General features: G+C 44.2%; 1 protein-coding gene across 2 annotated transcripts in view; it reads right to left on the bottom strand.

The window, feature by feature from the left end:
• LOC126292225 (transmembrane protein 151B-like) overlaps positions 1-18309 on the bottom strand; it is a 770743-nt gene that overhangs the window by 37736 nt on the left and 714698 nt on the right. For both annotated transcript variants that reach the window (XM_049986097.1, XM_049986098.1), the window contains exons 7-8: positions 17198-17480; positions 7263-7444 (exon numbers count right to left, since the gene is read on the bottom strand). In XM_049986097.1, coding sequence (XP_049842054.1) covers positions 7263-7444; positions 17198-17480 — 465 coding nt within the window. The remainder of the gene's footprint in view (positions 1-7262; positions 7445-17197; positions 17481-18309) is intronic.

The following is an 18309-nucleotide window of genomic DNA, read 5'->3' as shown; positions in this document are numbered from 1 at the left end:
CGACAATGTGAGAGTTTCGTGAGGGATACTTAACAAACTAAATTTCAGTACTTCTCGCTGTAGGTTATGTATCCTGCAATCGTTTGTTGACATTAAAGTTTAAGAACCTGGGAAATTTGTTCCTCGTAAGCAGTTACCGACAGCTCAATTCAACAAATATAGACAGGCAGTTCTCGAAATTTTAGCGATAAACTTTTAATGCATTCATAAAAAGCGATGTAAATAAATATGAAACAGACGATTAGTTGTAATTTCAACAGTAAACTTCTATACCAACGAACTTACATCGGATTTAGAATTCAAATAACTGCCCCAAATCGATTAAAAAATTGAACTACTTTATGGAGAAGTACCGAAAGTCTACAATAACAATTTAAAGAGACTTTTTCATAAATTTGCGTAAGTTTACTAATGCACAGGAGTATTGCCTATAATTTTTTGTTCTAATTTAACTGACAAACAAGTGGAATCACACTTCCCTTGGCAAGCTCATTTGCGCCTATTTGGTGTGGGTGTGCGTTTGCCAGCATGCCTTTTGTTCGGTTTGACGTAAGTTTACGGCGTTGGTTGCGATGTCATAAACACTTAAAGTTCTACGTCAGTGCTCTGTCCGTTTACTTTGAGTCATTGACTGTCAGTGGAGTCAGCGTGAAGAAGTATATTATCCGCTATTGTGACCAAGCTCTTCTATAGTACACATTCATATAAAACGACCATTCATAATAGTTAAATGGTAGCGTATAGCAACTTGCTCAGCAGAGATGTAATGAACGTTGGAACTGTACTGTTACACATGTTTCTCTTGGCGGGACATCCACAACTGTTGATATTTATCATCAGTGATAAGATATGCTACAGCCGAAAAATTGTTTATTCCTTAAAAGGAAATCACTACCCGATTTCAGTATCTGTCGGTGTGTATAAAATGTGAGTCCATAGAGGTGAAAATTAGGCTAAAATATTGCATCCCTGGTACACGGCATAAACAATTTCTAGGCCTGCCGGAAGGCCTGTCACAGAACGGCTTAAGGGCGTGCCAAACATGGATCCGTATAAAGTTAGAGAGCAGCGTTCCAAACACAGTGTAGCACGCACCCATCAGGTCCGTGTCAGGCACACACCAAAGTTAAAATGAATTTGAGAGGCTCTTCTGTTTTGTTTCATGTACCAGGGATGCACTATTTTAGCCTAATTTAACCGCTGCTATTCGACTTTCGTGGAGTTTCACATTATATGCACCTGAAGATGGAAACCGCCTTGTACTTTCCTTTAAGAAACTAAAAAAATTTACATCTGTGGCGGATGTTATCATTCATGATGTACTGTTATAATCTCTCCTTGCGACACTTACTCTTTGTCTTTAGTATATGGTTAACTCTTGATATATGGGCATCAGCTTCGTCACGTTCTTGACAGAGTTAAGTTTGAGCTGGATTCTGGCTGGAGAGATATTGTTAATTCCTGTATTACGTTGTACATTAAAGTGTGGAGAGGTATTCTGAGAAGGCGACTGAAGAAATACGCCATTGTCATCTGTGGAGTTAGACGGGTACAAGAACTGAAAGACCAATAAATGTTTTCGTAGCTCCATTCCTGACGAATCTTAATTTCAGTTCTACGGCTATTCAGTTCGGTAATTAGTCATGAAGGTTCCAAATCGGCGGCACAGACACGCCATTTCACCGGACGAGCCTGAAGTAAACGGTCAATTGTATTTCTCTACTCCGTTACGACAACGACGACCTCCGTATCAGGACACACTTTGCACCAGTTGTAGTCCACCGGCAGGAACTAAATTTTTTAAATTCAGGAACGTCATGAAAAGGATCACTCATTTATTTCGAGATTTGTAATTGGCTTAATGATAATAAGAGTGGTGTGGGTAGGACATTTTAGCAGAAAAGGGAAAGAAGGTGGCGAGATATAGAAATAGCTAATAAGTACATCAGGAGCCATAGCGTTCTGAAAGAGGACATAGAAAGTTGCCCCCAGTGCCTATCACTGATATATAATAGCTCTATTTGAAACCCACCAGGTTAGCCGAGAGTGCTAATGCACTGCTTCCTGGACTCGGGTATGTGTGCCGGCCCAGATCGAATCCGCCCGGCGGATTAACGAAGAGGGCTGGTGTGCTGGCCAGCCTGGATGTGGGTTTCTGGCGGTTTTCCACATACCTCTAGGTGAATACCGGGCTGATACCCACACCCCGCCTCACAGACATTTGAAAATGTTCGCACTGTTTCATGGCTTAAACTAAGAGAGCTGGGGTACACTATTTCCGTCACGGAGAATACAGGGTGGCGGGAGAATGGGCATCCATCCACCCTCTGACACTAACATCTCCAAATCAGTAGTAACTATCCTGACCCCGCGTTGTGGTGGGACAAAGGCCCAAAGGAAATGATGATTATAGCCCGATTTGAACTTTCTTTCCGTGACATATGGCACCAGTATTAGTTTATATCTCCATCCTTACACACGTTTTATGGAACATGTGTGAACGCAGAGAAGTAGAACTCTGGACATCGCTGTTCGCAGTTATGAACCGAAGTTAAAGTGTAATTATTGCTGCAAAGTGAGGTTCTGTATGTGTGTAGACAATGATTTCAGTATCACAGACTCACACACTGTAGCACTGTAAGGAGACATCAGATTAACTAGTGACGTAACTCTGAAATCTTTCGAAGCATGTTTGGTAAAATTAAAAATATTTGCAGCATCCAGAAACGTCGTAATCAGGATAGCGTTTGTAACACAGAATGGGGACGTAAAACCACGAAAAGAATCGCATATTGTTGCTATAATGGGAATTGGGATGTCTCTTAAAGTACGATTTTGACGTGGCGAAGGAAGTGGCTGCAGAAGCGCGATCAGAGGCGCACGGTCGGAAGCACGTGTTCAAACTCCGCCGTTCAAAACTTCCGATACTACGACTGCCAGTCGCCGCTGTAGACGCAGTGAGGGGCGAAGCGCAGTTGCTGTCGAGCTGTATTGAGGAAGAGGAGCAAGAAAAGTTACTAACTTTCTAACACACAGTTACATTGCACACATTCAAAAAGCTTTACATCGCCCCGGTTCCCGGAACTCCTGAAGATGGACATTGTATCACAGACACAGTCCCTTTGACTGTTCAGAGATGTCACAAAACCCGTCCAAATATGTAAATAACCATTCATGAGCAGCGCCTATTAGACGGAGGGCGTTCGACAGCCGATCATTCCAGCCATTCCACCAGGAAGGAGGTACACGGCTCGTGTTGTCTGTAGCTCAACCTTGCCTAGACGGTCAATGCTGCGGCTGGATCGCATCCGCATTGTTACCTTGTGCCAGGAAGGGCTCTCAACAGGGGAAGTGTCCAGGCGTCTCGGAGTGAATGTAGTTCAGACATGGAGGAGATACAGAGAGACAGGAACTGTCGATGACATGTCTCGCTCAGGCCGCCCAGGGGCTACTACTGCAGTGGATGACCGCTGCCTAAGGATTGTGGCTCGGAGGAACCCTGAAAGCAAATCCAACATGTTGAATAATGCTTCGTGCAGCCACAGGACGTCTTCTTACGACTTCAACTGTGCACAATAGGCTGCAGGATGCGCAACTTCATTCCCGACGTCCATGGCGAGGTCCATCTTTGCACGACACTATGCAGCGCCGTACAGATGGGCCCAACAGCTCAGGATTGGCTTCACGATCTCTTCATCGATGAGTGTCGAACACAATCGTCGGGGACGTGTTTGGAGGCAACCTGGTCAGGCTGAACGCCTTAGACACACTGTCAAGGGAGTGCAGCAAGGTGCAGGTTTCCTGCTGTTTTGGGGTGGTATTATGTGGGCCCGACGTACGCCACTGCTGGTCATGGAATCATGGAAGGCGCCGTAACGGTTGTACGATACGTGAATGCCATTCTCCGACCGACAGCACAAACATATCGGCAGGATATTGGCGAGGCATTCGTCTTCATGGACGACAGTTTTTTCCCCCATTGTGCACATCTTGTGAATGACTTCCTTCAGGATAACGACATCACTCGACCAGTGTGGTCAGCATGTTCTCCAGACATGAACTCTGTCGAACATGCCTGTGATAGACTGAAAAGATAGATTGTTTGTGGACGACGTGACCCACCAGTCAGCCTGAGGGATCTACGCCGAATGGTCATTGAGGAGTGGGACAATGTGGACCAACAGTGCGTTGATGAACATGTGGATAGAGCGCCACGACGAATACAGGCAGGCGTCAATGGAAGAGGACGTGCTACTGGGTATTAGAGGTACCAGTGTGTACAGCAATCTGGATCACCACCTCTGAATGTCTCGCTGTATGGTAGTAAACATGCAATAGGTGATTTTCATCAGGAATAAAAATGATGGAATGATGTTTATATTGATCTGTAATCCAATTTTCTGTATAGGTTCCGGAACTCTCGGAACCGAGGTGATGCAAAATTTTTTTGATGTGTGTATTTGATGCTCACTCCACGTAATTGCGAGGTACTGGAAATGATTTCAAAGGATCCATATAAAGGGACATATTCTAAGGGTGATTGGGTTTAAATTCGGAAAAGTCATTTTCAGTTCCATTATTAAAAATTAATTTTCCTCTGTGGTCTTACGTGTTTCTGTAAATGCAATGTGTAAATAGACGATGGCAGATACTGTTTCGTTTGCAGAAGAAGAACGACAGTGTACCATCAAAGTACACTATGTGGTCTACATTGGATTTGGGGGGAGGGGACCAAACGGCGAGGTAATTGGTCTCATTAGGTTGGGAAAGGATGGGGAAGGAAGTCGGCCGTGTCCTTCCAAAGGAACCAGCGTCCGTTACCTAAATCGCTTGAGGGAAATGCCGGGTGGTTCATTTGGAAGGGCACGGCCGACTTCCTTCCCCATCCTTCCCTAATCCGATGGAACCGATGACCTCGCTGTTTGGTCCCTTCCCCAAAATCAACCAACCGACCAACACCTGTTAGCGGGGTGTGTACACGAGTCAACTTTATCACGGCTGCTGCCGACACTTTCAATGAGGTGTCTGAATTTCTGTGGAGGTGTAGCAGTCTATCCTTCCTCAGGAGCTGAAAGCTGGTAAGGCAGTGGCGCTGGGTCGACAGAGAAGTCGACCTTCTGACTCATCCAAAAGGTGTCCCATTAGGACCAGGCCGGTACTCTAGGTAGGCCAGTGCATTTCACGAATGTTACTGGCCACAACCATTGCCGCACAGATGCTGTTTCGTGACTGGGTGAATTACCGTACCGATGCAGTCATCATCTCCGATCTGTTCCTCTACTGTACACAGTACACAACGCAGTAAACTGTGTTCCTGTCCTTCCCCATTTAGTGCTTTCTTAAGCTCAATAAGAGGACCTCACCGTAACTACGAATGGCAACCCTATATAGGAAAACATAACCTAATCCGTACTTACTGTTCGCATTACACATAATGGCAGGTAACGAACCCAGAATTCTACGTCCTATTGCCACAGAATATGTCGTGAATCATCAGGCCAGATCACACGTTTCCAATCATCCAGCATCATCGCTGTTTGCGCCACCCGAGCGTCGCTCAGCACCGACAACATAATTCTTTTTAGCTCCCTACACACAGTCACTGAGCAAGTTGGAGTACCGGTAGCTCTTTACATCTGAGGAGCTATTCCTTGCGTTGATATCGGGCGGTTTTTTACACCCACCCTTCGAAATACTGGACGGTCTCAGACTGTCAGTACGTGAGGTCTGCCAAATCTTGGTTCAGCTCTTGTCGTTTCTTCACGTTTCTACTTCACAGTCACATCCCAAACAGTCGACTGGGGGAGTTTTAGAAAGGTCGAAATTTCAGGTGACGTCCGATGAGCAGATCACGTTCGAAGTGACTGAAATTCTCCTCACTGACCCATTCTTCTGTTACTGCTCCTCTGCTCACAACACAGCACTCCCTACGTCCTTATTCAATGGCGCGTCTGTCTTTCGTGATACTCAGTGGCCAATTCTGCAGTACATAGCGGTGTTCGGATACTTTGATCAGATGGTGTATGGTGACAGTGATATACATGTAGAACGACTTCCATTCATCTAACTTAAAGGAGTACTTTTTTGATGTGAGGTTCGCCAGCTATGCAAAACAACGTTTTTCCCATTACCCAAACATGTTTCGGCACCACTGTGCCATCATTAGTGAGTTTTGGTTTTTATTTATTCTGCAATGTGAACATTTTTATAAATGATTATAAAATTATGTGTAATTTTAGTTCAAACCACAGATCGTTTCTTTTTGTAAATAACTTTACGTTTGGTGTGCATGAATTCTCTGCATCACTTTTGTGTCAATTACAAGAGATAGCTTGTCATCTGCAACCAAACGATGTTGATGAGAAAGTTTTTTGCTGGGACTTGACCTACCTTCTACAATGTGATTTAGTTTTTTGCGATGTTTTCGCGCCTATTTTCGTATTTACTTACGTGTTCGTGTGGCAAGCACTTCCATTCTCCGCATCATGCTGAGATGTAATGATGCATACGTGAATATAACAAGTATTTTCCACAAATAACGTAGTAAAATACTTTTCATTACGCCAGAACACAGTGTGATTGTGGTTTGTTGTGTGTCCCAGCCCCGTTAGTGTTCATTTGTTCACCAGAGTGTTTGGCGGCAAATTTGCTTTTTGTTTGTTTGTGTGTGTATGTGTGTGTGTGTGTGTGTGTGTGTGTGTGTGTGTGTGTGTGTGTGTGCGGCCGTCTGTAAGTGTGTTTTCTGTGTGCTTCTTAGCTGTGTGTGTTGTCTTTTATATGGTATTCCTTTTTAGTGAAAATGGTGCGTCTTTGCAGATTTCATTATATCTGTTTTTCGTGTGTGTGTGTGTGTGTGTGTGTGTGTGTGTGTGTGTGTGTGTGTAGACTTTATCTGTTTGTGCTGTTTTTATTTGTAAAGTTCATTTAATATGTTAAATAGTGTGCACTTGCAGAGTGTAGTGTATTCGTTTAAGACCTGTTTGTCACACTCGTTGAGATAAAGAAAGCTGGTAGTTTATTTGGAAAGGACGTCACAGTGCGTGTGAATTCCTAAGAGACCAAACTGCTGAGGTCATCGGTCCATAGACTTACACACTACGTAAACTAACTTATGCTGAGAACAAGACATACATCCGTGCCCGAGGGAGGACTCGAACCTCCGGCGGGAGGGGCCGCGCAATCCGTGACACGGCGCCTCAAACCGCGCGGCCACTCCGCCCCGGCTACACCTCGGCCCAGTATCGTGGTGGAATGTGGAGTACCTGGTGGACCGGCACGGCTGGGTGGTGGTGCGACGCGGAGCGCGGAATGGCGGCGCCGCAGATGCTGCCGTTGCTGTTGACGTTGAGGCTGGCGCCGCCGCCGTTGAGGCCGCAGCTGGAGTAGCAGGAGGCGGACTGCGGCAGCAGGCTGGTCGGCCTCCGGGGGGCGGTCGCAGCCGCTTCTGCAACGAGACGCCGGTACAGAGTCACACAGGCAGCGGGGGCGGCAGCGACTCGCACACGTGCGCTATACGAAACTGCGACTGCAGATGGACAGAGACGGCAGTGTTATCTGCTCGGTAGAATGCCAAAAGCAGGTTTCTCACAGGGGCAGCTGTGATGGGAAGCAAAAAAAATAAAATATTAATGACCAAGGAGATATCACGAAGGGAGTCCCACGAGATTTAACTCTTGGTCCCCCCCTATTCTTTATTTATAGTAATGTCGCAACAAAGCCTATTAGAGACAGAAAACAAGACACTGTTCATGACGGTTTTCGAAGAATTATTACACTGAAGCGCCAAAGAAACTTTTGTAGCCATGCGTATTCAAATACACAGATATGTAAACAGACAGAATACGGCGCTGCGATCGGCAACGCCTTTATAGGACAACAAGTGTCTGGCGCAGTTGCTCCATCCCCTTTCCTTGTGGCAGGCTCCCGGCTTTTTCGTGCAACCAGTATATTTTTAGTGCTAGTGTTTCTGTTCCCATCAGTTCATCAGTGTCTCTCCTTCAGTGCTCCTACGTTCACGTGTGCCACTCTGTGTCTCCGTTTGTATATAGTGCTGAACTTTTTATACGACCAGTGCGTCCGCCGTGAACGCCTTCCTTTATTTTAATGTGTATGTCTCCTGTTTTTATCCTCCATGTATGTTTGTTTATATGCCGTCTTGTTCAATGTATGTTTTTCTATGGCCGAAGAGCGGCATACATAGACCGCTGCCGGCCTACCTTTTTATGTAAAGCTATGAAAATAACAATAAAGGGAAAAAAGTGGCGCAGTTGTTAGGTCGGTTACTGCTGCTACAATGGCAGGTTATCAAGATTCAAATGAGCTTGAACATGGTGTTCTATTCAGCTCACGATCGATGGGACACATCATCTCTGTGGTAGCGATGAAGTGGGGATTTTTCCGTACGACCATTTCACGGGTGTACAGTGATTATCAGGAATCCGGTTAGAAAGAGATACTGCAAGAACGGGACCAACGACGACTGAGGACAAGCATTAAAAGTGACAGAAGTGCAACCCTTCCGCAAATTGTTGCAGATTTCAATGCTGGGCCATGAACAAAAAATGTCTCAAATGGCTCTGAGCACTATGGGACTTAAGAAATGAGGTCATTAGTCTCCTAGAACTTGGAACTACTTAAACCTAACTAACCTGAGGACATCACGCACATCCATGCCCCAGACAGGATTCGAACCTGCGACCAGAGCGGTCGCGCGGCTCCAGACTGAAGCGCCTAGAACCTCTCGGTCACATGTACAAGTGTCAGCGTGTCTACCATTCAACGAGACGTCGTCGATACGGGTGTCCGGAGCCGAAGGCCCACTCGCGTACCCTTGAGAACTGCACGACACAAAGCTTTACTAGCCCACCTGGGCCCGTCAACACTGACATTGGACTGTCGATGTCTGGAAACATGTTCCCTGGTCGGAAGAATATCGTTTCAAATTGTATCGATCTGATGTACGTGTTCGGGTATGGAGACAGGCCATGAATGCATCGGCCCTGCACGTAAGCAGGGAGGCTCTGTAATGGTGTGGGAAGTGTGCAGTTGGAGTGATATGGGACTCCTGATACGTCTAGAGACGACTCTGACAGGTGACACGTACGTAAGCATCCTGTCTGGCCACCTGCATCCACTCACGTCCACTGTGAATTCCGATGGACCTTGGAAATTCCAGAAGGACAATGCGACACCTCACACGTCCACAATTGCTACTGAGTGGTTCCAGGAACACTCTTCTGAGTTAAATAATTTCCGCTGGCCACCATACTCCCCAGATATGAACATTATTGAGCATATCTGGGATTCCTTGCAACATACTGTTCAGAAGAGATCTCCAGCCCATCGTACTCTTACGGATTTATGGCAGCCCTGCAGGATTCATGGTGTCAGTTCCCTCCAGCACTACTTCAGACATTAGTGAAGTCCATGCCACGTCGTGTTGTGGCACTTCTGCGTGCTCGCGGGGGCCCTACACTATATTGGGCAGGTGTACCAGTTTCTTTCGCCCTTCAGTGTAAATAGTTCGGCAAATGAGAGCTCTCCTTAATTTTGAGAAAACGGTTCTCTACGAGAAACGGAGCCATGTCAACAACTGATGTAGTACATGGAATCCGTAAAATGGATAGAACGCTCCAAATATTTGGATGTGCATACTCATGAAAACCTGAAACGGAAGAATAATATTACAGAGCCCCTCGAACAGTTTCGTTATTTGGTAGACTGATTTGGAGGGAGGGACCTAACAGCTATGTCATCTGTCACTTCGGATTAGGGAAGGATGGGTAAGTATGTCGGCCGTTCCTTTTCAAAGGGGCCATCGCGGCAGTTGTCTGAAGCGATTCAGGGAAATCACCGAAAGCAGGATGGCCGAACGTGGATTTGAACCGTCGCCCTCCCTAATGCGAGTCTAGTGTGCTAACCACTTCGCCACTTCGTTCGGCACAATTTAGTTCAACTAATTTTGCCCACCATATAATTGCTAGTCACAGAAACAACCTCCGATATATTCTGCTTATTTCCACTCAGTAATGTCATCGCAGTAACTTTATTGGCTACCTCATCACTTAGAAGCAAGTTTCGTCTGCACAAAAGCGAACACTAGAAACAATAGGGGAAGCCCACCTGCAGCCGTCATTCTCTCCAAGGAGTCAGATGTTTCAACTGCACCGTTAGAATACTACAGGTAGCCCAGGAGGAACCGTCAGTATTCAGAGATATTATATGAACGATCTTTCGAAGCAAAAAAGGCTGCTAAACATGGGCTGTAAAATGCATGCCTTAAGAGCTTTGAGCACTTGCTCAGTAGAATCGATGTTTTCCAGTAGCGACGATGGCTGCAGCTCGTGAGGTATGCACTTTAGATCCCATTTTTCCATGTTTACTGGAGTTTTTTTTTCCTTAATAACTTTCGTACTACGAGCTCTTAAAATACCAAAGGCAAAGAGCTTGCGGTAGAAGAGACTTGTTTCACAGTATCGAACATGAAGAAGTGATCTTAGCTCTTAAGAAATGCATTATAGTGCCCATACCTGCTAAACTTCTTAACAGTTCCCGCCGTACACATGAATACTAACCATTCCTGCTGGAACACCCTGTATTCTCGCTAATGAAATTCGTCATAAATAATTCATCACAGTTTAGGAACACAGTGGTGTCCATGCCTGCAACACTAAAGAAGCAAATGACTTTTGTTACCCATTATTAAAACTGTCAAAGGCTCAGAAGGGAGTTCAGTACGCAACAACAAAAATTTTTGATCACTGACCAGTAACATAAAATGTCCGTCATGTGGTAAGCTTAAATTCTAACGTAAAATTATTTTCCATTGGGAAATTTTCGTTTAAAAATGGTAACCTGTAAAAAACCCTAGTTTTTAATTATAGTTGCATGAGTAGGACTAAAAAAAGTATGTTCATCAATATTAAAACTAATAATGTATGAATATCCTCGAAAACATAATTTGATAAGAGACCTGTTCAAATGAATTATGGAACATGTAACTAAGTATAAGTATTTGACTGATAAACTATCTACCTGATTTGTAGGTCAGGTAACTATGCAAGATGTTTCTGTAATGGACAACGTTCAGGTGCGATGGAGAACGGAGAAATGTATTAATTTGAGATATGGATCCATTGTCTGGAAAAGTCGAAAGTTATGGAGCCTGGTTATGAAAGTATAGCACTCATTTTTTGTACGAAGGTATAACAACTTGTTACGAACATCTCGCACGTGATAGCACTGGAGGATGGTCGAACCTCTGCTACACGTGGGCATACGTTAAGCGTAGCGGGGACGGGAAATTCCACAATTCCACTAATACGTAGCAGACGGCCTGACGTATACGCCGGCAAAGTCTGTTCTGATGTTAAACTCTGTGAGACTGCAGCATGTACTTAAATTTGAGGTGCACAGTCGACCTGCCAAACGAAATGGTGGCGCACTCTGTTACACTATTAGGACAGTAATTTTCTATGATGGATGAGAGTAAGAAATTTCTGAAAATGCACATTCTCGAGTAGAATACCGTATAGAAGAGAATCATGGACTGCCGGAAAACGGGAAAAGAAGGGGGTCGGTGCATTTCAAATGTGGTACTATAGATGCATGTTGAATATTAGAAGGACTGAGAAATAAGAAATGAGAATGTTCTGCACAGAATCATCGAGGAGAGGAACATACGGGATACATCGACAAGAGGAATCTGTTGAGTCTAAAACTTGCAGGGCAAGACAGTGTCTGGAATGTTGTTTGTTGTTGTGGTCCTCAGTCCAGAGACTGGTTTGATGCAGCTCTCGATGCTACTCTATCCTGTGCAAACTTCTTCATCTCCCAGCACCTACTGCAACCTACATCCTTCTGAATCTGTTTAGCATATTCATCTCTTGGTCTCCCTCTACGATTTTTATCCTCCACACTGCTTTCCAGTACTAAATTGGTGATCCCTTATTGCCTCAGAACATGTCCTACCAACTGATCCCTTCATCTAGTCAAGTTGTGCCACAAACTCCTCTTTTCCCCAATTCTATTCAATACCTCGTCATTAGTTATGTGATCTACCCATCTAATCTTCAGCATTCTTCTGTAGCACCACATTTCGAAAGCTTCTATTCTCTTCTTGTCCAAACTATTTGTTGTCCATGTTTCACTTCCATACATGGCTTCACTCCATACAAATACTTTGAGAAACGACTTCCTGACACTTAAATCTATACTCGATGTTAACAAATTTCCTTGCTATTGCCAGTCTATATTTTATATCCTCTCTACTTCGACCATCATCAGCTATTTTGCTCCAAAACAGCAAATCTCCTTTACTACTTTGGGTGTCTCATTTCCTAATCTAATTCCCTCAGCATCACCCGACTTAATTCGACTGCATCCCATTATCCTCGTTTTGCTTTTGTTGATGTTCATCTTATATCCTCCTTTCAAAACACTATCCATTCCGTTCAACTGCTGTTCCAAGTCCTTTGCTGTCTCTGACAGAATTACGATGTCATCGGCGAACCTCAAAGTTTTTATTTCTTCTCCATGGATTTTAATACCTACACTGTCCATTTCATTCAACTGCTCTTCCAAGTCCTTTTTTGTCTCTGACAGAATTGCAATGTCATTGGCGAAATCCCAAAGTTTTTATTTCTTTTCTATGGATTTTAATTCTTACTCCAGTATTTTTTCTTTTTTTCCTTTAGTGCTTGCTCAATATACTGATTGAATAACATCGGGGACAGGCTACAACCCTGTCTCACTCCCTTCGCAACCGCTCCTTCCCTTTAATGTCCCTCGACTCTTATAACTGACATCTGGTTTCTGTACTAATTGTAAATAACCTTTCACTCCCTGTATTTTACCCCTGCCACGTTCACAATTTGAAAGAGAGTATTTCAATCGACATTGTCAAAAGCTTTCTCTGAGTCTAAAAATGTTGAAACATAGGTTTGCCTTTAATTAATCTATCTTCTAAGATAAGTCGTAGGGTCAGTATTGCCTCACGTGTTCCATCATTTCTACGTATTCCAGACTGATCTTCCCCGATGTAGGCATCTACCAGTTTTTCCATTCGTCTGTAAAGAATTCGTGTTAGTATTTTGCAGCCGTGATTTAGTAAACTGATGTCTCGATAATTTTCACATGTGTCAAGACCTTCTTTCTTTGGGATTGGAATTATTATATTCTTCTTGAAGTCTGAGGGTATTTCGCCTCTCTCAGACGTCTTGCTCACCAGATGGTAGAGTTTTGTTAGGCCTCTCCCAAGGCTATCAGTAGTTTTAATGGAATGTTGTCTACTCTTGGGGCCTTGTTTCGACTTTGTGAAACTTTTCACGCAGTATCATATCTCCCATTTCATCTTCATCTACAGTCTCTTCCATTTCCATAATATTGGCCTCAATTACATTGCCATTGTATAGACCCTCTATATACTCCTTCCACCATTCTGCATTTCCTTCTTTGCTTGGAACTGGGTTTCCATCTGAGCTCTTGATATTCATGCAACTGGTTCTCTTTTCTCCAAAGGTCTCTTTAATTTTCCTGTAAACAGTATCCATCTTATCCCTAGTGATATACTCTACATCCTTACATTTTGCACTTCCTGTCGATCTCATTATTGAGACGTTTGTATTCCTTTTTGTCTGCTTCATTTACTGCCATTTTTATATTTTCTCCGTTCACCGATTAAATTCAATATTTCTTCCCTTAGCCAAGGATTTCTACTAGCTCTCGTCCTTTTACCTACTTGATCCTCTGCTGCCTTCACTATTTTATCCCTCAAAGCTACCCATTCTTCTTCTACTGTGTATCTTTCCCCCATTCCTGTCAATTGTTCCCTTATGCTCTCCCTGAAACTCTGTACAATCTCTGGTTCTTTCAGTTTATCCAGGTCCCATCTTCTTAAATGCCCACCTTTTCGCAGTTTCTTCAGTTTTAGTCTGCAGCTCATGACCAATAGATTGTGGTCAGAGTTCACATCTGCCTCTGGAAATGTCTTATAATTTAAAACCTGGTTCTTAACTCTCTGTCTCACCATTATATAATCTATCTTATACCGTCTAGTATCTCCAGGCCTCTTCCATGTATACAGTCTTCTTTCAAGATTCTTTCACCAAGTGTTAGCTACGATTAAGTTATGTTCTGAGAAAAGTCTACCAGGTGGCTTCCTCTTTCATTCCTTACTCCATTCCATGTTCACCTACTATGTTTCCTTCTCTTCCTTTTCCTATTACCGAATTCCAGTCACCCATGACTATTAAATTGTCGTCTCCCTTTACTATCTGAATAATTTCTTTTATCTCATCATACTTTTCATCAATCTCTTCGTCATCTGCGGAGCTAGTTGGCATATAAACTTGTACTACTGTAATAGGTGTGGACTTCGTATCTTTCTTCGCTACAATAATGCGTTCACTATGCTGTTTGTAGTAGCTTACCCGCATTCCTATTTTCCTGTTCATTATTAAACCTACTCATGCATTACCCCTATTTGATTTTGTATTTATAACCCTGTATTCACCTGACCAGAAGTCTTGTTCCTCCTAGCACCGAACTTAACTAATTCCCACTATATCCAACTTTAATCTATTCATTTCCCTATTTAAATTTTCTAACCTACGTGGCCGATTGAGGGATATGACATTCCACGCTCCGATCTGTAGAACGCCAGTTTTCTTTCTCCTGATAACGACATCCTCTTGAGTAGTCCCCGCCCGGAGATCCGAATGGGGGACTATTTTACCTCCGGAATATTTTACCCAAGAGGACGCCATCATTTAACCATACAGTAAAGGTGCATGCTCTCGGGAAAAATTGCGGCTGTAGTTTCCCCTTGCTTTCAGTCGTTCGCAGTACCAGCACAGCAAGGCCGTTTTGATTAGTGTTACGAGGCCAGATCAGTCCATCATCGAAACTGTTGCCCCTGCAACTACTGAAAAGGCTGCTGCCTGTTTTCAGGAACCACATGTTTGCGCGGCTTGTCAACAGGTACTTCTCCGTTATGGTTGCACCTACGGTACGGCTATCTGTATAGCTGAGGCACGCAAGGCTCTCCACCAACGACAAGGTCCATGGTTCATGGGGGGGGGGGGGGGGGGAGGGTGGAATATATCCAACAAATAATTGAGGAAGTTGGGTGCAAGTGGCGCTCTGGGATGTAGATTGTTAGAACCGGAAAGTAATTTTTTGCAGCCCGCATCAAACCAGTCATGACACTGATGACGTTGTAAATTGTAGACAAGCTGACAGAAAGCATGCAGCCACGTATCCAGACAGGAGTCATGTGACGCTCACTTTGCAGTCAAGACTGCTCCCCATGTTAAGAAAACATGGTATGTGGAACCACTATACAAGTACTAAGGGCGAATTCGTACTATGGACTATTTATTTAATTGCTATTTACTTTTAGTCTATTATCTAGAATTTAAATCAAACCATTTGACAAAATTGTGCGTTTAGTACTTCATACAGTCACTTGAATTTTAATATCTGATGGGTATTCCAACACGATGCTGCAATGAAAAGAATTTAGGTATGAGATAGGAGTATAGAGGGAGAAGTAGAGGTTCACATTAACTTAATATCAGTTGACTGCCGATTGGCAATATGGCATGCAGATATACACGCACCTGGAATCCAGATGGCACTTTGCACTCTTTGTGCTTCTGCACTATTCTTCTACCTCCCTTAGTACAAGATTTTACATTACACTTAACAGCACTACACACCCCTGCAAACCAATAACGGTGGAAGTAATGCTACTGTGTTTCTTATTTGGTACAGGTTGTTAGCGGCCATAGTGCCTTTGTTCTTCTCTTTGCTTACAAGGTAGTAGGGTCTAAGAGAGGGATGGTCGTCAGGGCCTCAGGAAATCGTTTCTGTTTCTTAATGCTTGCTCATTATTGAAAGATGTCCTGATTGGGTGTGCTTCGCTTCCAGAAGGAAGTCTTGGTTGGATGTTTCCCGTTTCTAGAAGGATGTCGAGGCTAGGTGCTCTGCTTAGGAGCGTATAGTTATCGTGATGTACAGCTTCTTCTAGTTTGCCTCCTGGTCACATAAACGTATTGTTCGTTTTTGCATATAGCGCTACTGCATAGACTGTGGCTTGGAGGACGTGGTTATGTATAGGTGGATGAGCAGCATTGAATCAGCACTCGAGCATTTTCACGTGGAATAGTTGCCTGTCACAGTACTGTGCGGATATGAGACCAGCAACATTAGTTAAAAATGACAGAAAAGTATGGGAAGGAAAGAAAGAAGACTTATACCTCTCAATGACAAGTGCATTAGAGACAATGCACAAGCTCAGTTGGATGGGTAGCGAAATCAGCTTTTCGCAGGAACCATCTCACCTTAAGAGATGTGTGGAAACCACCTCATACCTAATGTAAGAACGGACAGTCTCGTGTCTGTAGCATTGGCTAAAGTGTTTTGGGTTTCCAGATGTGGTTGAAATGTTAAAATTCCATGAGCTTTCGACAAAGTAGTGCTTCAAAATGGTTCAAATGGCTCTGAGCACTATGCGACTTAACTTCTGAGATCATCAGTCACCTAGAACTTAGAACTAATTAAACCTAACTAACGTAAGGACATCACACACATCCATGCCCGAGGCAGGATTCGAACCTGCGATCGTAGCGGTCGCTCAGTTCCAGACTGTAGTGCCTAGAACCGCAGGTACACTCCGGCCGGCGACAAAGTAGTCCTTGGCCATTGTCAAGTGGAACGACTGCTGATGGGCTACTGTGGTACACCCGTATATACTCCAGCTGCTGGCTGTGATCTCACTGGCGCTGATGGCATCATCACGTATGGTCATACACTGACTACACATCTCACGATGATTGCATCGCATGCCACAATGAGCCGCAAGACACTGTCTCTATCAGGGGTGTTGCTTGTGATATTTATTTCGATGGCTGCTTATCACCACCAACACTAGAGATGGTAGACTGCAGCTCAGTGGGGAGTGACACTCAGCGATTTCACATTTTAAGAGGCTGCACCGAACGTGTAGTCTACGTAGGCCCTATATGGGCACCTGTGACATCACAGTCGGCAGCTGGAGGGTATAAGAGCCTACCAGCAGCCCATCAGCAATGTTTCCATTTGACAATGGCTGAGGAGTGCTGGGTTGAAAGCTCGCGGCATTTAAGCCCAAGAACAGTTTATTGTGCCCTTCATAGCTGCCCCCCGAGCGACCCACCTGTGGAGGTGTCCATGAGGAGGGCCTCGCTGTAGGAGGGCACGAGGACCGAGTTGTCCCTGCAGCACCACTCCAGGTCGCCGCTGTCGGCCGTGCAGTGGGACAGCCCGCCCCGGGAGCCCAGCCACCGCTGGTCGCAGCCGCCCTCCTGCTGGCAGCAGCTCACGCTGCGGCCGTTGTTGTTGTTGTTGTTGTTGTTGTTGTTGTTGTTTGCGGCTGTGACCACGCTGCTGCGGCCGCCCGTCGTGCTCGTCTCGTAGTTCACCCCGAACAGCTTCGTCACCTGCACCAGCCAGACAAAAGGTACCGAGTGGAACTCCTGTTTTCCACAGCCGTGTACAATCATTGATTACGTATCATAAAGCCATTTTTGGACCTCAACAACATGTAATAGATGTCGTTTGGTTTGCAAATATTACTTAAAAAAAAGTTACGATCCCTGAGCACAGATTGTGTGGAGCGCAAATAAATAGAAAATAATTTGGCTCTCTTAAGCTACTTGAAAGCTTTTGACAATGTTGACTGGAATACTCTATTTCAAATTCTAAAGGTGGCAAGGGTAAAATACAGGGAGCTAAAGGCTATTTACAATTTGTACAGAAACCAGATGGCAGTTATAAGAGTCGAGGGGCATGAAAGGGAAGCAGTGGTTGGGAAGGGAGTGAGACAGGGTTGTAGCATATCCCCGATGCTATTCAATCTGTATATTGAGTGAGCAGTGAAGGAAACAAAAGAAAAAACTGGAGTATGAATTAAAATCCATGGAGAAGAAATAAAAACTTTGAGGTTCGCCGATGACATTGTAATTCTGTCAGAGACGGCAAAGGACTTGGAAGAGCAGTTGAACGGAATGGACAGTGTCTTGAAAAGAGGATATAAGATGAACATCAATGAAAGAAAAACGAGGATAATGGAATGTAGTCGAATTAAGTCGGGAGATGCTGAGGGAATTGGAATAGGAGATGAGGCACTTAAAGTAGTAAAGGAGTTTTGTTATTTCGGGAGCAAAATAACTGATGATGGTCGAAGAAGAGAAGATATAAAATGTAGACTGGCAATGGCAAGGAAATCGTTTGTGAAGAAGAGAAATTTGTTAACATCGAGTATAGATT

The sequence above is a fragment of the Schistocerca gregaria genome, chromosome 9, assembly GCF_023897955.1.
Source record: "Schistocerca gregaria isolate iqSchGreg1 chromosome 9, iqSchGreg1.2, whole genome shotgun sequence".
Classification (NCBI taxonomy): domain Eukaryota; kingdom Metazoa; phylum Arthropoda; class Insecta; order Orthoptera; family Acrididae; genus Schistocerca; species Schistocerca gregaria.
This window is presented reverse-complemented; position numbering and strand designations above follow the sequence as displayed.